The following is a 21,583-nucleotide window of genomic DNA, read 5'->3' as shown; positions in this document are numbered from 1 at the left end:
AAAGGGCATCAAAGAAACAACAGATGGCCAACCCAGAGGAAGAAGAAGAGGAAGAATACAGTGAAATAGATAAAGGGAAAGGCAAGGTAAAGGATATACATGCTCTTGTTAGAGGATACATGGAGTCATTTAAAGAATGGCAAACACAGGAATTCAATGATTTAAGAAGAAGAATAAACAACACAGAAAAGAAAATAAATAAAATGGAGATGACCTTAACAGAAATGGGGAAAAAAATGGACAAGATGGAAGAACGGGCAATAGCAGCAGAAATGGAGGTAGAAGACTTAAAAAAGAAATTGGAGGAATCTAATAAAAAAACTAAAGAGACACAAGAATTACTAGCCCAAAAAATAGATATAATGGAAAATTATAACAGAAGAAATAACATAAAGATAGTGGGCCTTAAGGAAGATGAAGAAGGCAAGAATATGAGGGAGTTTATAAAAGAATGGATCCCTAAGGCCCTAGGATGTCCAGAACTACAGCAAGAAATGGAAATAGAAAGGGCACATAGAGTATTGGCCCCTAAACCACAACCACAACAAAAACCAAGATCTATTGTAGTAAAATTCCTAAGATATACTACAAGAGAAAAGGTACTGGAGAAGACAATGGAAAAAGTAAGAGAGGGCAACAAACCACTGGAGTATAAAGGGCAAAAAATCTTCATTTATCCAGATATAAGCTTTGAACTCCTAAAGAAGAGAAAAGAGTTCAATACAGCAAAAGCGATTTTATGGAAGAAAGGATATAAATTTACACTGAAGCATCCTGCGGTATTGAAAATATTTATTCCAGGACAACAAAACAGACTATTCTCGGATCCAGAAGAAGCACGAAAATTTGCAGAACAATTACAAAAATAGACTGAGGGATGAAGACGGGTAATGAGAGCAAAAATGATCACGATTGATATGTATGTGGGTAAAGACAAAAATAGACTGAGGGATGAAGACGGGTAATGAGGGTAAAAATGACCACGATTGATATGTATGCGGGTAAAGAGGTATAAGAGTGAATAGAGACAATGGGCATATGTGAAAGTATCTGTAATTAGAGGAAAACATAGATAGTATAGACAAGAATTAATAAGGGAAAGTAATGGAATAGAGAGAATAAGGAGGGAATTAAAAGAGTGACCTTTGTGACATATAAAAAGCGAAATCTTTTCTGGGGGGGGCTGGGTGGGGGAAAAGAGCGGTCACTGCAAAATCAGTTGACGCTTGCGAGTGGATTCGCAAATCCAAATGGAGAGGGGAGATGTGGTTGTCCGACAAGGGATAAAGGACAACTCAGGAGGGGAAGGGGAGATTGGGGATAAAGAAAATAGAAATAGGAGAATAAGGAAAATGTTGGATGTTGTAGGAATGTTGTCTGGTAAAGAGTTGAAAATAAGAAAACAGAAATGGAAAAGGAGGAAAGGTAATGATGGAAAAACGGAAAGAGAAGATAAACAAAATATAAAATGGCTACGCTGAACTATATGACTCTAAATATTAATGGAATACATAACCAAATTAAAAGGAAGAAACTACTAAATTTACTGAAAAAGGAAAAAAATAGATATAGCATTTGTCCAAGAAACACACTTAACTGAATTGGAGCACAAGAAATTAAAGAGAGATTGGGTAGGACATGTAACAGCAGCATCGTATAATTCAAAAGCAAGAGGAGTGGCTATATTAATTAGCAAAAATGTGCCATTTAAAATAGAAGAGGAAATAATAGATCCAGCAGGGAGATATGTTATGATAAAATGTCAGATATATTCGGAGCTTTGGAATCTACTTAATATATATTCACCTAACGAAGAAGATCAAAAGTTTATGCAAGATATCTTTTTGAAGGTAGCTAATACGCAAGGGAACATACTAATAGGAGGGGATTTCAATCTGAATTTGGATCCAAATATGGATAAAACGGGGAAAAAAATTAACAGGAAGAACAAAGTAACCAAATTTATAATTAAATCAATGCAAGAAATGAAACTTGTGGACATATGGAGGAAACAAAACCCAAAAGAAAAGGAATACTCATACTACTCGACTAGACATAAAACATACTCAAGGATAGACCTATTCCTGTTATCAGCCCACATTCAAGGGAGAGTTAGGAAAACGGAATATAAAGCTAGACTATTATCGGACCACTCACCCCTGTTATTGGCAATAGAGCTAGAGGACATCCCTCCAAGAATGTATAGATGGAGATTAAACCCCATGCTACTTAAAAGACAGGATTTTAGAGAATTTATTGAAAAACAATTAAAAATGTACTTTGAAGTAAATACGGAATCAGTGGAAGATAAGTTTATACTATGGGACGCAATGAAAGCATTCATTAGAGGGCAAATAATAAGTTATGCAACCAAGATGAAGAAGGACTATAATCAGGAAACAGAGCAGTTGGAAAGGGAAATAATAAACATAGAAAAAAAATTAGCAATAAAGGAAGATACAACCAAAAGAAGAGAATTGGCGGATAAAAAAATAAAATATGAAACATTACAAACATATAAGGTGGAGAAGAATATAATGAAGACAAAACAGAAATATTATGAACTAGGTGAAAAAACACACAAAATCTTAGCATGGCAGCTTAAGACAGAGCAAACTAAGAAAATGGTATTGGCAACAAGGAAAAAAGACAAACAAATTACATATAATCCAAAAGAAATTAAGGAAAACCTCAGAGAATTCTATGAACAATTATACCGAACTGAAAACGAAGGGAAAGAAGGGAAAATAGATGAATTTTTGACTAAAATTGAACTACCAAAACTACAAATAGAGGAACAAAATAAATTAACAGAACCATTTGGAACAGTAGAAATACAAGAGATAATAAAAAATTTACCAAATAATAAGACACCAGGAGAGGATGGACTCCCAATAGAATTCTACAAAACATTTAAAGACCTAATAATACCGCCCCTCCTGGATGTAATCAACCAGATTGATGAGACACAAAACTTACCAGATTCATGTAAAACAGCAATAATTACAGTGATACTAAAACAAGGGAAAGATCCACTCTCACCAGCGTCATATAGACCAATATCTCTGCTAAACACAGATTATAAGATAATAGCTAAACTACTAGCAAACAGATTAGCAGAACAGGTACCGAAAATGGTAAATTTAGACCAAACTGGATTTATCAAAAAAAGACGCACAACAGACAATATTTGTAAATTTATTAACTTAATTCATGCAGTAGAAGGAAATAAAGCACTGGCAGTAGCAGTTGCTTTTGACGCAGAGAAGGCCTTCGACAGAGTAGAATGGAATTACTTGTTCAAAGTATTGCAAAAATTCAGTTTACCGGAGAAGTTTATTAATTGGATTAAAGCATTATATAAGGGACCGTTAGCGAAAGTGACAGTAAATGGACATGTATCAAAGCAATTTAACTTAAGCAGGTCAACGCGGCAGGGATGCCCACTATCACCATTATTGTTTGCGCTAGCTATAGAACCACTAGCAGAATCGATAAGAATAGATAATAATATAAAAGGAATAAAAATAAAAGACAGGGAATATAAAATCAGTCTGTTCGCGGATGATGTGATAGTGTACTTAACAGAACCAGAACTATCAATAAAAGAACTATATAAGAAATTGAAGGAATATGGAGAAGTGTCGGGATACAAGATAAACGTAAATAAAAGTGAAGCAATGCCTATGAATAACGCGGATTTCTCAAAATTTAAGGAAGAATCCCCATTCAGATGGCAAACGCAGGCAATAAGATACCTAGGTGTGCAAATAAACAAAAATCTAGACCAATTATATAAACTCAATTACAATCCACTAATGAAAAAATTACAGGACGATTTAGAGCATTGGAAAGAGCTACCACTAACACTGATAGGAAGGATAAACTGTATTAAAATGAACATTTTTCCAAGGATACTATACTTATTTCAGGCATTGCCAATACAACTGACAGAAAAATTCTTCAAAGAGTTAAAGAAAATAATAAGGAGATTTTTATGGAGAGGGGGGAAACCGAGGATAGCACTAGATAAATTAACAGAATGGTATAAACAAGGAGGCTTACAATTGCCAAACTTCAAAAATTATTATAGAGCCGCACAATTAAGGTACCTATCAGATTTTTATCAAACAAGGGAAAAACCAGACTGGACGAGACTAGAATTAGATAAAATAGGGGAAAAGATACCTGAACACATATTATATAAATGGGACGAAAAATTGGTACAACATAGAACTTCTCCAGTATTACACCATCTCCTCAATATATGGAAGAAGATTCATGTAGAAAGAAATAAAATAAATTACCAAATACCAAAACTAATATTGACGCAAAATAAGCTACTCCCTTTTACAATAGACAACCTTGCCTTTAGAAAATGGGAAAAAAAAGGGATTAAAAGAATAGAAAATTGTTTTTCAGGAAGTAGATTCTTATCCTTTGAACAAATGAGAGATAAGTACAATATAACTGGAGATACAGCGCTGGCATATTACCAACTGAGATCCTACTTGAAAGATAAATTAGGAAGCAATTTGAGTTTACCAGAGGGAAGTAACCTTGAATATGTGATTACAGATACAATGTTAATCAAAAGATTTATAACAAATATGTATATTAAACTGCAAGAAAAGGAGAATGAGGAAACAAATGGTAAAACTAAACAAAAATGGGAACAAGATTTAAATATAAAGATAAAAAAGGAAACATGGGAGAAGTTATGCTCTGGAACGATGAGAAATACAATAAATACGAGGCTGCGTATGATACAATATAATTGGTTACACAGACTATACATTACACCGCAAAAGTTAAATAAATGGGACCCAACAGTATCTGATAGATGTTTTCGATGTAAAAAAGAAAGGGGAACAACAATTCATGCAATCTGGACATGTGAGAGAGTAGAAAAATTTTGGGATGATCTCAATCAGATATTAAATAAAATAACAGAAAACAATATACCAAAGAATCCAGAGATCTTTCTCCTAAGTAACATAAAAAATAAAGAATTTGGAATTGACTTGGAAGATGCACAAAAAAGATTTGTCAAGATAGCCCTAGCCGTAGCAAAAAAATGTATTATGTCAACCTGGAAATTGGAAGATAATTTGAAAATACAACAATGGTATATAGAAATGAATAAATGTATTCCATTAGAAAAAATAACATATAGTTTAAGAAATAATATTGAAATATTCGAACAAGTATGGGAGCCTTACATTAAATACAATAGCGAAAACCTACCGGGAACAAACATTACCTAAGTTGATGGAAGGAGAAGAAAAGAAAAGAATGGACTCAGTAGAATTTCTGGTGTATTTTTGTTGAATGACAACATTGTCTGACTGAATTAATGCAACCTAGATTGTATACCTAAAATGGATGAGAGGGGGGGGGGTGGGGGGGTGGCTTGGGAGGAGTGGGGGGGAGAAAAAGTCACTGTAAATGTGTGGAAAAGAAAAAGTGTATATCATGGCTATTGTGATTTATGGTGTGAAAAATAAAAAATTAAAAAAAAAAAAGACATCAGAGATGGGCTTCTGAGCCCCTTTATAAGCAGAGCTGCCACCAGAATAATCAGTGTTGAATTCACTCCCATAGTGTGTGTCTTTTCTTTGAGCGTAACCTCTTCAGCAGTAGCAGTAGCTACAAGCCAAAAATTTGAGCTGAATACTCACTGAAAAAATGTCAGCACAGACTTGAGCCAATTAACAATGTGCTATGCTGCGATGAAAACAAAACAGGCCAACATGATGGAAAATGTAATAAATAATTGTAAATGTAAATGATTTCCTTCCTGGCAAACTATCACAAGATATAGGAGCAGAAGTTGGCCCAAGTTTTTAGAATTATTATTTCAAATGTTCTTCACATTTGTCCTATTTGTAAAACCCAGAATTGAAGGTTCAGGAGTATAGATTCAAGAACGTGCCTGTTCTTGACTAGCCTGTTAAAGAGAGCCAGTCAATGTTGGAAAGGAAAGAAAAGCTAGATGGGAGGCTTCTCAAACCACTAGTTGGCCTAAAGCCACATTTTTAACTTGTCTCTACCTTGTCCTCTCAAACATGCCGGCTCAACAGATGTAACTGGTGAGTTAAAAAAAAAGAACTGCTGCCTACATTATAAAAACAAAATCACCATTTTTTGGCTATTAGGTTGAACAAACTGGGGCGGCAAGGTTGGCGTAGTGGTTAGTGCAATGTCTTTACGGCACCAGCAATTGAGACAGGGGTTCAAATCCCGCACTGTCTGTAAGGAGCTTGTACGTTCACCTCCGTGTCTAAATGGGTTTCCCCTGGGGGCTCTGGTTTCCTTCCATCCTTCAAAACATATGGGTGGTGTAGGTTAATTGGGTGTGAATTGGGCAGCATGACTTGTGGGCTAAAAAGGCCTGTAACCATGCTGTATGACTAAATTTTTTTTAAATTGTTTGAAAGAACATTTGGATTATTCCACAGGTGATATTACACTGGCAGCTTCTGAAAGTTTTGACGGTGGGAGGGTTTTATTTGGATTGGCTCCAGCAGCCTTCTCTCATCAATCTTCAGGCACTGGCCATACAATTTTCAACAGTACTGAGGGCAACTGTATGTGGGCAGAATTTTTCCTGCATTGAAACCTTAGACATACATATATATAGGCACAACCTATTACTCTCCCTGCCAAATTCTTCAACACTTTTTTCTCATTTCATTCCTCTTCTCACTGTCCACCTCAAACTATCATTCTCACTCCACTGTCCCTCTCTCAGACTCTGCATATCCCAAAAGATTTTCACATCACCCTTCATGTAATCTCTCCTAAACGTTCCTTTCTTGTAAACAATAGCAAATGCTTTCAAAGGCATAGAACGTTTTTCCTCTCTTGTGTCAAGAAAGCTGCGAAGGAAGGAATATGTCATTAAGATGGCTTACAGTGAAATCCCAAGCCTAACTCAAGAAAAGCAGAGGGCAGCAAGGAGTTGGAATTGCCAGAGATAGTTAAAACCACAATTACAACAGGGCTACATGGAGGCCTATAGTTATTAACAATTGCAAAATAATATAAACAGCTGATGGAGCAGCTATCATGACCCAATTTTAGCTTTGCATTGAGGAAATGCTGGAGATTGCTCCCAGCAAAATTATGCCAGACACACAAATAGGCTGGGTACCTCTGTGTGCTATTCATGCAAGGTCATATGACATTGTCCAGGAATCAACTTACAGTTCCGCATATGCCAACACAAGCTGGAACAAAGCTCCCCACCACAGTTGTAGAATAGCATCAGTGGATAGCGCACTATTCCATTGAATTGCTTTTTACACTGAGATCTGATGGGCACCTTCAAAGCTGACAGCAGGCAGCTCAAATACCTTCCAAGGAGCACCAAAGTGTGATAGGATTAACAAGTCCTTTCTCCAGCAATTAGCTGCTGATAAAGCATTCAAAGGGTGCATAGGTGGTGACCACCTCTACATTGCAATTCCCCATGTAGGTGGGGAGTGGATGTTGGGGGTGTACACTGGCATGCCAAGGGATTCTGGGAGGGAGGCAAAGACCCCCGCCTTTCCCCTCCCCATAGCTGTCGCAAAGAGTGTACTCCCAGAGTGGTTACAGAAACATCACAATCTACCTGACCCCTCTGATGAACAAAGTAGCTGCGGGATTAGAAAACAGCCACTTCCAGATGAAGAGGAGCATAGCTCCCAGTGTCTGATTGCCATGTGTTGGACTCTGAAGAGCAGCAGGAGCAAGATGATAGTCACTAGTGGATGCTCCAGTTTAGCAAGTGTAGCCTCAACCCCAGCTGAGTCCATCTTGGAATAGGCTCACATTAAAGAGCACATTATTTGAGAACTGATCTTCATAAGGAGCTGTAAAATTAAATCTGTCAATACAACCCATGAAACCTTCTCCACCCTACAATGCACATCAGCACATTAAATAAACAACCACCTGTAGAACAGTAGAACACTCCAGCACAAAAACAGGCTCTTTGGCCCATTTAGTCCATGCAAAACTATTATTCCGGCTCATCCTATTAACCTGCACTCAGACCATAGCTCTCCATACCCCTCCCATCTATGTAGCTATCTGAATTTTTCTTAAATGTCAAAATCAAGCCCACATTCATCACTTCAGCTGGCAGTTTGTTCTACACTCTCACCACCCTCTATATGAAGAAATTCCCCCTAATATTCCCCTAAGATCTCACCAAATATCTCACCACGCCCTCTTGCTCGTTTCATGTGAGGAAGAAGTCTGCTTGCATTTACTTTATCAATATCCTGCAATTTTAAACACCTCTATCAAATCTCCCCTCATTATTTTCTGATCCAGATAATAAAGTCCAAACCTATTTAACATTTCCCTGGCAACATCTTTGTAAATGAGTTGGTGCCTGAATGACGGACTAAATCCCCTCAATTCCTGCTGTGTACATCAACCTACCATGAATAAAAGACTAATCCCTGTTCCAATCAACTTTTAGGCTTGTTATGATATTTATCTATTCCAGTGGTTTTCAAACTGCCTCCTTAAACTCACATTCCACCTTAAGCAATCCCTATGCCATAAGTGCTCTGTGATTAATAAGGGATTGCTTAAGGTGGTATGTGAGTGACAAGATCAATGTTTTGGGAGGATCTTCACTCTGTAGGTTGAAGCAGTGATGTAGAGATCACTTTGACATTTTTTACAAAATATGACATTTCTTTCAGCTTTGTTTTACTCTCAACCCTGAAGGTGACTGTAGCTGTCTTCTGCCTTCTTACAGTCATGCCATTTAATGAGCTGAGCTGGAGTGTTCCTCTGAGTGAATCTCGGTGCTGTCTCCTTTATAGACTATTCCCTCCACAGTGGCCAAAATAGTGTTGCTGTGTGGCTGCCACAGGCAGTGTGCCTTTAACTGATGGACCCCCAAATTAATAATACTGTTTCAAGGAAATGTTTATGTTAAAAGTATCCATATTTTAACATACCGAAAATATATTCAGTCCAATTACTAAGCAATTATTTTTGAATTTAAGGTTTGTAGAAAGCTTCACTAGTGCATTGTAAGTTTTATTTACTGTACTAAAAATGGATTGTGATTGGAAATCAAGAAGTTGTGTGTCATAACTGTATAGACAGAGCAGACTTTAATCCTAAAATGGATGAAATTTATGCTAAACGCAATCTGCTGGAGGAACTCAGAAGGAGGAGCATCATCAGTGAGAGAAAAAAAAGCAATGGTCGACATTTCAAGCTTTTGAAGTCTTGATAAAGAGCTTTGACTTCAAACATCAACCATTTCCTCCCACTGACACTGTTTGACCTGATGTTCCTTAAGCAGATTGCATTTGGCTTCAGATTCCAGCAACTGCAATCTTTAATGTGCTTGCATGAATTTTATATATATAGTGATGTAGAACATTTGCAAGGAAGATTTTTAAGCAAGTGGTATGAAACCTATGAAAGCAGGCAGCATGCTGTCAAATGATAGGTTAGTGATTATTTTGATGTCGTAGCCCACAAATACAAGGCCTTGCTAAAATCTGACAGGGACAGGTTTCCAGTCCCAGCCTTGTTACAGAGATCTGCTGAAAACTGTAATTAATATTCTATGTGGAATTTGGTTAGATACTAACAAGAATCAATCAGCTCATCAATGAAATAATTACAACATTGCTATGTTTCCTAATTGTTCTCTATCCATGAAATCCACAAAAAACTTAAAATACTTATGTCACCACATAAACTTACAAAATTGCACCAGATGCTTAAGATTCTAACATTTTTTTTTACCTGTCCACAAGGTACTGTGAGGACCTCCATGAATGGCTGAATCCCAACAATTTTATAGTACTCTACCAAGTCTGGTAATGACGAATGGACCCTATCTTCTCCCAGTATCACATACTTTCCATTCGACTGCATTTCAATCATATAGTGTCTGCACCGATCTACACCTCTGGAGTGTTTGGGAGAAAGAAAAAAAAAACTTTTAAGAAGCAGAAGATTTATTACAAAGAGCTCCAGTTTTGATTTAAATAATTCAATCACACAACTGAACTACTCATCTTTCCTCATTTCTTGAATTGTGAATTTACTGAGACTTGTAGTCAGCTTAAAGTTGTAACAATCTTAAACTAGATTACAAGCTGCCAGAGGAAGTTGTTGAAGCAGATACTATTGCAACGTTTAAGAAACATTTGGATGGATAGGCAGATAGGATAGGTTTAGAGGCAAGGTGGGATTCGTGTGGGTGGGACATTTTAGTTGCTGTGAGCAAGTTGGGCCGAAGAGCCTATTTTCAACCTATATGTCTCTATTGCGAGGATGTAGCTTTGTATGTTTCCAGCGTATGGTCTGTGATTTTTGCAATGTCAACATCACTCCCTGACCATGGTGGTTCAATATCAGGTATCCTCCCTTTTCTTTATCATTACTTGCAGTCCCCATATAACTTAGAAATGGAAATAGGCATTTGAGCCCAGGATGTCCATGCTGACCAGGTTGTCAACCCAAGCTCATCCACTTGCCTGAATTTGGCTCATAACCCTCTAAATCTTTCCTATCCTGTCTCAATGACTTTTAAACTTTATAATTCTACTTGCCTCTACCACTTCCTCTGGTAGCTTATTATTTACATTGTGGGAAAAAAGGGCCATTCAGGTCATTTTAGATCCCCTCCCCCACTTACCTTAAATAAATGCCCTCCAATTTTAGTTTTCCCTACCCTGGAAAAAAGGTCATGACTATTTGTCTCATCCATGCCTCTTTACATTATATACCTCCTCCATGGTCAAATGTATTTCTACAGATCAATCCCTCTTTTTAAACCCTCTTCTTTAACCACTTATTTTTCTTGGAGTGCTTCCATGTTTTGATCACATTTTAAGTGAAACACAAGATGTAGATACAAAGCCTCATTTCTAAATCATTTTGATGAGAGAATGGGTACAAGTTGTTCAAAAATCTTAAGTGGTAGTGAATTGTTGCTTTCCATGGAAAGACAGCCGTGGTGGTGGATGGCACGAAGTGAGAAGGAAAACAAAAACCAGGTGTGGTGCTTCCTGTGGTTGTGGCAAAAAAGTGCCACGTGACGGGGGTGGTGTCTGGAGACAGAAAAGTGGACCAGGGTTTAGTGAAGCAAGTGATCCTTACAGAATGCTAAAAGATGGGATCACATGTTTGGTTATGAAATCTTGCTGAAGCTGGCAGGATCTGTGAAAGATGATTCATTGAATGCAGAATCTGATGGCGTGGAAGGTACAGGAACTTTGTTCTTGCTGTTTAGAAGGAGCAAGACAAGTGGTGTGGGAAATAAATGAGACGTGCACTTGGTCGAGGGCAAGCCATAGATAAAGATGTTTCCGAGATAAGTGCTGAGAATATCTTATCACTGGAGCAAATAGAAGAGAAACACAAGAGGAACTGAGAGAATGGAATAGAGTCCTTGTATGGGACTGAAGTGGATGTTGGTGGCTAGCCCATCCCCTAAGATGGAGACAGAGATGTCCAGTGACAGAGGGGCGGGGGGAGGGGGGGGAGCAAGAAATCGCAGAAGGACCAAAATGGCATAAAAATATTTTATAGCTCTCGTGACAATTTGCATAGATTCCTATGATACTCTGTGGCTTCCGAATAATTAGTCAACTAATCTCAATTAGTGTAGTTTAGAACAAACAACTGCCTAACATTATTTCAGAGGTGAGATTCCATTGACCAAATCACTGTGCCATCCACTTTCATCTGGAAATAACATCTTCAACAATCGTTTGTCAAAACCTGTGCAACATATTCAATATTCAACTCTGATTCAACAGAGAAAGGAAAATTTACACTGACACGTAGACCTGGCACTGTTCTGTATTTGCAGAATTTCTTTCAGGTGAGACACCAACTAGCCTACATATTTGGAATCCAAATGTTTTGAGATTTTTACCATGTGATGTTGCTCAAATATGAAGGTCTCAGTTAGTAAAATGGCTGTCATCTTCATGTCATCCACTCTTTGCTGTTTTAACCGTGACTACACTGCATATTGTGCGTGGCTGCAAAACCTTGTGGGGAAGTCCCAAAGGACAAATCAAACCAACATTTTTACTTTTATTTTGACACAACCAATGTCTTTATGTTTTATCTAGATTGTGTTCATATGATCATTTTTCGATAAAAATGTGGTCTAGAAAAGGGTCTGTCAACCTCACCACAATGACTGTTGGATTTCTGTGATAAATGCTCACATTTTTCACATCTGATGAACCAGCATCTATCTGCTAGACTTTAAAAAGAACAGAAAATAACTAAATGATCAGATTGAAGGTTCAGGTGTAAAAAGAATATTTAGACTTTATGCAACTGGAAATCTGAAATGTAACCCCCCCAATATCACTGGGTTTTTGGAAAATTACCTGAGAGCTTTAGACCAAGAGTATTAATGAGCAACTAACATTGGCTAGGTCTCTTACTCATTGTTTACAAGACAACGAGCAAGACACCTAGCCAAAGAAAGGGAAGAGGATTGATCATACAGCAAAATGTTGTTTTTGGGGAAGGAAAGCAGCCGAGAAACTCTGAGGATTCTGCATCTATCTTCATGAAAGGAGATACTGTCAATTCAGAAAAGAACAACAGAAATAATTTAAGGACAAGTATGAAAATTTGGTAGGCGCCACCTTAAATTGTAATAAGCAATATCTTGCACAAAATGAGGAATCATTATTCAAACTGAGAGTAGAGCACCAATCTTCATCTGAAAAAGTTCAGATCAAGTCTCTTTCCAAATCTCTTCTGATCCTAGCCATTGGGACTGAATTTAAGTCCAGTAAATTATTATAAATACATGCTATTTATTAATCAACCATGAAAATAAAATTGTATGTTAAAAAGCAGATCAAGGATCTTAGTATTAGAATTTTGCAGAAAACTTGGACTGAACAAAATGCCTAATTTGTAAATATCTAAAAAAAGTGGCTATTGCAAAGATTAAATTTGGCTAACAATTGTTCAAAAGAAGCTAAATTATTTTGAATAAAAAGATCTTTGAAACTTTGAATACCTTTTCTGTGCCATTCCTTGAAGCCTACATCTACCAAAGATCGATGAAATAGATAGTTATCTAAATTTGGACTCTTGATCCTTCTTGTGAGAAATGTAAAATTTTTGAAGCCTCTCTAATTCCTATGTTCTGGCAATGCCCAAATATAGAGATTCTGGAAAGAGATTTTTCAAACTCAATCAACAATTTTCATGATTAACTTGGAAACCTGTCCATTAATTGCTCAGTTTGGTTTTTCTCAGATGAACCTCTATCAGCATCACAAAAAAAGGTCTTAGATTTTACTATATTGGCAGCCAGATGAGCTATTTTATTGAAATGGAAAGAAGTTGCATCCTCTACTCATATACAGTGGCTATATGATATAATGTCCTATTTAAGTTTAGAGAAAATCAGATATAATATTAAAGATAGAAAGTTTCAATCAAATATATACTTGTTGAGTAGGTAATTTTTTAGGATGAATTGTAGGGGTCAAATTCCCATAGGACCTGATGTTCTTTTTACGGAGTGATATTAAGGTTACAAGGCCAAAATTAAATTTAAATATTTATCAAACTGAATTTGTGTTAATTGCTTTAGCAATTGCTAAGAAATGTATAGCAATATCATGGAAGTCAGAAATAGATTTAGGCACGGAAAGATGGCATGCAGAATTTTGTAATTGTATACAATTATGGAAAATTGCTTATAATTTGCAAGATAAAAACATTTTTTTTGAAAATATGGAGTCCATATTTCCAAAATTTTGGTTTGCACATATGAGTGAATCTCTGAAGACCTCACTTCTTGGTAACCTCCAATAGATTTTTCCGTACAAACTCTTTATTTCTTGGCATTCTGCTGTTTTTTCTGGGAGGGTGGGTTGAAGGGGATGGGAGTATATTACTTCAAATAATAATAATTTTTTACAAAAGTAGTTTACAATTTAATGTAATTTTATTGTGGTTTAAAATTTATAAATAAAGCATCCAAAAAAAAAGTTTTAATTGAAATTATGGGGTCCATTCTTAGAATTAAAAAAAAATATTGGAAGAGTCAATAAGTATTATATACACCGGCAATTCTTTCTTTTCTCTGGGTGCCACCTCATCATTATTGATTTCTTTTTCTTCTCCAAAAAAAAGTAACCTTGATTAGAGAGAGGGAGGGGATTAAATTATTTTAGTCCTTCTGTTTTTTTCTAGAAATCCTTATTATTTTAATATAACGGTCTAATAATGGGTTGGATTGGTGCATATTGAAAGGAACACGAGATTTGGTGACGGCCATAATGGTTCCATTCATTATGTTTATTACTAGATTGAGTTATTAATGTAGATATGCACATTGTATGATTTTTTTTCCCCTTCCTTTGGCATGTATTTGCTTGTGTAATCATCATTTAATATGTATTTAATGTTAAACAATAAAAATAGATTAAAAAGAAAAAAAAAATCGGTAGGCAAAAATTAAAGTGTAATAGGAGGCAGGGCTTCAACTTAAAAAATCCACTCAAGAGATAAAGGAAAATTTAAGCACAGTCTTTCAATCCTGATACAAGGGAGGAGTGCCAGATGATTCTAAAGTAAAGGGAAAATGACAACTGGCCAACTCCTTTATAAAGGTCATTAGAATCAAAAAGAAATGGCGCTATGAAAATGTGTCTCAACAAAAAAAACCCAGCAAGAATTAAAGGCAAATTATATGAATAAATTGAAGGGAAAATTTGCTAGGTCATGGGGAAAAAGGAACAGGACTAAATGGATAGCTCTTTCAAAAAAGTACCCCATGTTTATAATAGGCTGAGAAGCTTTCTGTACTGCAGTACTCTGTAAGTGGTGAGTGATTGATGTGGACAAAGTTTTTTTAAAAAAATCACCTCTTATAGGGATAATAGTGAAAACAATTTAGTACCAGATTGTTGGAAATTATGTGTCCATGATCTTAACTACTCATTAGCAGGGCAGTGACTCCTCCAAGAACTTGGAAATACAATTGTGTGGAGCATTAGATAAAACATTTTTTTAAATTCACTTCTCCATATCCATGTGGTTAAATTAACTCTGACTCCTTACAAAGCTGCAATTAGGAAAATTAAAATTGACATCAGATTGGCAAAATAAAAAAAACCCCACTAAAATCAGATTTTCTACCATGTTATGTGGATTTATTTTATTTTAAACAACAGATTTATTACTCACCTTACCAACCTTGGAAATATTTTCAAAATTTGGTAAATTAAAAACAAAGAAACAAACCTCATTTTATGCAAGTGAAAGCTTTAAAGCTTTTCCTTAATCCACCCACAGACACATCACGCTTCCACCCTCCCCTTCAACTTACAGCAAACAAGTTTGAAAAGCTGATAGCGTTTTTTTTGTCACCCAGAAAGCTCTCAATTTCCACCACCCTCTCCACATGCCTTACAAATGCAGTGCACAGGTTTGATAGGGAAAAGAGTTTGTTGATTGCATTAAAAGCTATGAAGAAGATGATTAATTAGATCTAGTACCAATCACTCTAGCTGGCATTGGTGTTGCTCAATGAAAAATGTGAACAGGACAGGTAACAAAGGAGATTCTGAGCAAACCTCATTACAGGTTGGATTGGTGCATATTGAAAGGAACACGAGATTTGGTGACAGCCATAAACCTATGAAAGGAGCACAGCCAGAGCAGCTAGGGGACTGGGGAAAGGAGTGCACAATGCAAACTGGAGAAAGGAAGAAATACAAGGTGGGCAAGAGAGAGCAAAATACAAGTGCAAGAGATGTACAAGGGAGGGAGAGAGACCATTATTTGAAAGATATGCTCGATTAAGAGTTATCCAGTGGTAAATCTTTGGAATGGGGTGTTTTCAGGCAAAGCTAATGATTTTAAATTACAGGAAAGTCATACCTGAAAGTCAATGTGTACCCTTCCCTGCTTTCACTGACACGTATCAGGAAGCAACCCAAAGGTTGGTTTTCTAATAGATTTTCACTTTCACTGCAATTCAAGGTATAAAAATACATTATTGTGGCATATATTCATGATCAAATAAGAAACATTCAAAATCAGTCAGGATATTAAAAATAACAATGACATTACAACTTCACTAAAGCCTTGCACTAAGCATGGTTAGAAGAAAGTTGGCCGCACATTAGGTCTGCACTTCCCTTTAATGCGTCATCCTATTACCACCTTCTTTCAAAGTTTCACATGAATTATGTGATGAAATGTTTCACAATAGCATGGGATATCTCAAAAAGTTATGCTTACAAAACCAAAAATTGTTTTAGCCTTGTGTTCCTTTATATATCTGGCAGGGTTTCTATTTATTTTGTTGAAACAGAAAATGATACATGCAACATGGGTTTATTCCCCTGGGCTGTTTTAATTATATTTACATATATATTGGATTGCATAATGATTTTTTTTTTTTTTGCATTGCTGTAATGGAGGATTAAAACCATGTGCCCAGATGCTTTTTGCTTATGTGGAACTGATGACACTGGGTCCACACTCAGTTCACCTTACTTTCAGAACTAGCAGATGTAATTAAATTCAGCCATGGGGATTTATCTGAAGATACACTTTGAAATGGAATTCCACTGTGAGGCCCAGGGAAAGCAGTTGTCAAATGCAACACTCTGAAATTGACGAATTGGTCACAACCTGTCTTGCTCGAGAAGTTTTAATAAGTCTTTGTAACTACAAGATAAACCAGGAAATCATAACATCCTGGTTCAATAATAATTAATCTTCTAAATTGTAGAATAGTATGTTCAGTTTTGATTTTGACTGACAAATGTTAGAAGGAGTAGGCGCATGATTAATTGTTTTTGGGGTATACAAGGCTGTGGTCCTGCTGCTGAAGTTTAGACTCTCTGAGAGGTGGGAACATCCCTTGTCAAAAAGGAAGAACAGCCAGAGTCCGAGCAACGTCCCGGTCAGGGGAGGTGGAGAATCTGCTACCGGCGCCCTGTCAACCTACTACAAGTGTGCAGTCGTTGCCTCGCTTCGGCAGTTGGGACCAGTCCAAGCATTGATAAGTATAGTTGGGAAGGGCTTGCATATTGTACTGTGAAATCAGCTTTTGAATTTGTAATAAACATTTGTATAAACTGAACTGCTTGCTCTTGGTGTGTGTGTCTATTTCTTTCGGTAGCTCAAACACTGTGACCAATCTAAAATGAACAAAATGAGAGGTATAAGTTTACCCAAGACAATTGCATATTTCAACTTCAATGAAAAATAAAGTCATGGGAAACTGGGGAACTTGGCACACTGCAAATATGTGATTGGCATTCTATGTCCCCATGTGCCTGACATATAATATATAGGACATGCACAATGACATGGAACACACATCAAGCCCTTCCTTAGATCTCAGCAGCATGTTCACAGCCAGTTTCAGAAACGGAAGTCTTCAAGTGGCAGTTGAATGCTACTTCAACATCGCTGGTACAAGAAATCTCGCTCAAGTCCATCCAATTAGGTCTCTTTTGCCTTGGGCCTCATGAACTGCAGTGGAACTCAAACAACAACAACTGACTAGTTCAATGTTATTGGCATCTTCAAACAGAATCGAATATCTGAACAAATGTTATGTCACTAAAAATCACAGAATGCCACATTTTTCAATAATTGACATGGACTCAGGTATGAGTGACTCCGCATTATGGACTTCCAGGAAATGGAAATTCATCCTTACAGAATTCGCAGATGTTTGAGATATTTGAATAAAATTTGGAGAAAAGGGTTTTCCCACCAACTCTCTTTTCTTGATGCCTATGAAAATGACATAGCACTAGATGGTGGAAAATTTCAATACAGATAATCTTCCCCCTTACCCCCTCAATGGAGGGGTTGCTTGTATTGTAATTATAATCTTACAGGATGGTTCCCACCCAAATTAGCTTAAACTATACTCACCGTCTTGTAATCATCCCATGAAACCAACAGGGGAATGTGCCATTTTGAACTACTTTTCGAGCCTGAGTTTCTTTGAACCATCGAATTGTAGCCCTTTTCTTGTTAATTCGCTGCTCCTTCTCCGCCTGCCCCTGAAGCCACGTGGTGCTCATGTGTTCCCGAGAATTATCAAAGGGAGTTGCCTAAAACAAAGGCTTTGTTTATAGTAGACACCTTAAATCAGTCATAAGGATTCTGTTGACACCGTGGTCAAGTGAAAAAACACACCAATGCTGGAGAAACTCAGCAGGTCAAACAGTGCCTTTATGTAGCAAAGGTGAAGATACATCACCAATGTTTTGGGCTTGAGCCCTAAATCAGTCAGATCTCCCAGCAAATTATTAAACAATGGAAGATACTATCACTGCGCCCAATGCAATGTAGTTGAAAATCAGTGTCTAGAGACTTTTGTGTTTCACTTTCCACAATTAAAATCTGACTAGTTCTTTATTTAATAGAAATATTTGTCACAAATGGAGAACTCACACAATAAACATACAACTTGCTTTAGATAATGAAATTGAGAAAATGGTTGGGAATTCAAAGTAGAAAAACATACCTCTGTTAATTTACTCCGGGGTTTTGGAACAGGAGGCTGGACAGCTTTGTGAAATTTATCTACAGCAACCGAACGAGGTCGAGGGAGTGGCTTCTTTTTCCTTGGAAGTGGAACAGGTGGTGTCACTGGCCCTGCACAGCACAACTTTTGATTAGCAATCTGATTTTTAAAAAATGAATCTGCTTACTGATTTTTCAATGTTTATATTTATTGTAATGAACATGTCATGAAATTTATTGTTTTGTGGCAGCATATCAGTGCAAACATTTATATAAACCACCTTACAAAATAAATAAAAATAGCGCAAGGAAAAGAAAAAGACAAAGTAAGTGGTTCATTGTTCATTTAGAAATCTGATGGCAGAGGGGAAGAAGCTGTCCTTGTGCCACTGAGTGTTCATCTTCAGGCTCCTGTACTTTTTTTCCCAGTGGTCGGCAGCCTTGAGGATAGAGGCTGCTTTCTTAAAACACTGCCTCTTGTAGATGTCCTTGATGGAGTGAAGTCTGGTGCCCGTGATGTCGCAGGCTGAGTTAACAACACTATGGAGTTTTTTCTTGTCCTGAGAGTTGGCACCTCCATACCAGGGAGTGATGCAACCAGTCAGAATACTCTTCACGGTACACATACAGAGGTTTGAGCCTTCAGTGACCTACCAAATCTCCTCAAACTCCTCACAAAGTATAGCTGCTGGGAAGCCTTCTTTATGATTGCTTTGACATGGAGGTTCCAGGACAGAAACTCAGAGATGTTGACACCAGGAATTTGAATTTCCTGTCCCTCTCCCCTCTCCTGACCCCTTGATGAGGACTGGTTCGTGTTCTCTTGACTTCCTCCTGAAGTCCACAATCATCTCCTTGGTTTTGCTAATATTGAGTTCAATTTCATTCTAACAATTAAACTGCTATCATGTGTATACGGTCCTGCTGAACTATTACATTCTTAAAATATTGGTTGCTCAGTGAGATAGTTTGTTATGGCCATAATTAGCCCTGGTGTAAAGACTAAAATGAGTTACATGCTTGCATTTTTCTATAAGTAGTTTTTTTGTTGACAAATTTCTTGATCATAGAGTTCTTGCTAGAAATCAGATAAGCAGTTCAGGTTTTTGTACTGCGAAAACGGAGGGGCTTGAAATGGTCTGAAACCCTTTATTTACAGTTTTAAGCATCATTTTAAGCATCATTTAATCATGTAACAAATTTGTAGTAATGTCATAATTCATATAAGGTTTAATAAACCTTGGAAAGCTCAATTCAACTTTGGTATGGATCTCGTTTGAACGAGTCATAAATAACCACATCATTCTAGTCTCTCCAGGAGAATATAAAGGAAGATAGTTGCAACATTTAGTCAATAAAAGTAGAGTTATTGATTTGTTAGTAAATAAAAGAGGAAATTTAAGACAATAGAAAGTTGGAACGTGGATTTGGAATTCAGATCAATTGGGCTCTGTTTGGAACATTTCGAACAAGGAGGCACGATCATCAACAGCATTACCAAGGCCACTGAAGTAGCAGTAAGCCTTACTAAAGGATTCTTTCTGTGTATTTATTCTGGCTGGTTACATCACTGCCTGGTATGGAGGCTCCAACTCTCAGGACAAGAATAAACTCCAGAGTGCTGTTAATTCGGCCTGTTGACATCATAGACACCAGACTTCACTCCATCAAGGATATCTACATGAGGCAGTGCCCTAAAAAAAGCAGCCTCTATCCTCAAAGACCCCCACCTCCCAGGCCATCACTATGCTACCATCAGGGAATTGTTCAGGAACCTAAAGACCAGCACTCAGCGGCACAAGAACAGCTTCTTCCCCACTGCCATCAGATTCTTGAATAATCAATGAATCAAAGACACTGCCTTACTTTTCGTGTGCTATTATTGTTATTTTGTTTTATTTTATAGTAATGTCGCAAGATTGTTATAATTTGTGAGTTTGCACTATGATTCTGCCACAAACATCAACATTCTTAACTTGTTGATAACAATACTTCCTGATTCTGATTCTGGGTTAGAACACAGTTTGGAGAAACTGCCGCTTGTCTGTTGAGGACTGCTTTGGGTTTGGAGTTATTGTTGTGAATGTTTGAAGTACGAATGCAATGGTCGGCTGAATGGACAAGATAGCAGCCCTCACTGAAGCTTCTGCACTTCAGGAGCTACGTGTTAAGAAGATGAAGGTCACAAACTTAAAGAGAATTGCAAAGGTGACAATTAGATGAAAGTGGAAACAGAATGACTCTTCAAGTACGACTAAAGTGGAAATAGAAAAGTAGAAGGTAGAAGTAGAAGCTGCTGGGGATGCAGATCCCACAGAAGTACTGCGAAAAAAAAAATTAATAGAAACTAAGATCAGCCACAAGGTAATGGCTGAAGCTGAGCCACAAGATGGTGGTGAGGAGGATGGGCAATTCAAAATGGAGACAGTCAGATGTGAAGGTGATATCTGACTTACAGGAAGAAATAGGACCCAAGGATGGTGTGTCAAATGCTGGAATCAGGAGAAGTAAGAGGAGTTTTAGATTAGGCTCCTGAGCTTCAAGTATAGCATCTATGCGTGTAAAGATTCAGGCAGCCATGGCGGCTTTTGAAAGGAAAAAACAATGCTTCAAATTAAACTGGACTTAGAAAAGTGGGAGGAGCAGGTAAGGATAACACAGGAGCAGCTACAAAGAGGAGCAGAAACAGGAGCGGCGACGAAGAGGAGCAGAAACAGGAGCAGGTGAGGATGGAAAAGGAGCTGCAGGAGGAGCAGCTACGAAGGGAGGAAGTACAGTTTAAAAGGCAAATAGAGTTACTGGAACTGGAGAAAAGAAATGTCGTTAATCAGGTTAGGGCAAAGGTACTAGAGGCTCAGTGGTATTTGGTGCCCAAAGTAAATGATATAAAGTGTCAGATTTTGAGGAAGGACAACAGAAAAAGAAATTAATACCAAGGTTAAGCCAATGCTGCAGCCACATGATGTGCTTGTCATGAACTAGACAGGTTAAGGCATGTTGATGCCAGATCTCAAACCCCAATAATGATTCCATTGGACGAAGATGTGAGCTTGATGCC

At 37.3% G+C, this 21,583-nt stretch overlaps 1 protein-coding gene across 3 annotated transcripts in view; it reads right to left on the bottom strand.

Annotated features, from left to right (window-relative positions):
- The window catches only part of LOC138757217 (myosin-IIIa), a 171,964-nt gene that overhangs the window by 11,940 nt on the left and 138,441 nt on the right, over positions 1-21,583 (bottom strand). For 2 of the 3 annotated variants that reach the window (XM_069924198.1, XM_069924199.1), the window contains exons 24-27: positions 18,527-18,657; positions 17,929-18,110; positions 15,910-15,999; positions 9,772-9,937 (exon numbers count right to left, since the gene is read on the bottom strand). In XM_069924198.1, the coding sequence (XP_069780299.1) occupies positions 9,772-9,937; positions 15,910-15,999; positions 17,929-18,110; positions 18,527-18,657 (569 nt within the window). Of the gene's footprint in view, positions 1-9,771; positions 9,938-15,909; positions 16,000-17,928; positions 18,111-18,526; positions 18,658-21,583 lie in introns of those variants that run through there. The other variant, XM_069924200.1, reaches the window with a different exon arrangement.

This window comes from Narcine bancroftii, chromosome 3 (assembly GCF_036971445.1).
Source record: "Narcine bancroftii isolate sNarBan1 chromosome 3, sNarBan1.hap1, whole genome shotgun sequence".
In the NCBI taxonomy this organism is placed as follows: Eukaryota; Metazoa; Chordata; class Chondrichthyes; order Torpediniformes; family Narcinidae; genus Narcine; species Narcine bancroftii.
Note: the sequence above shows the minus strand (reverse complement) of the source record. Positions and strands in the feature narration are given on the sequence as shown.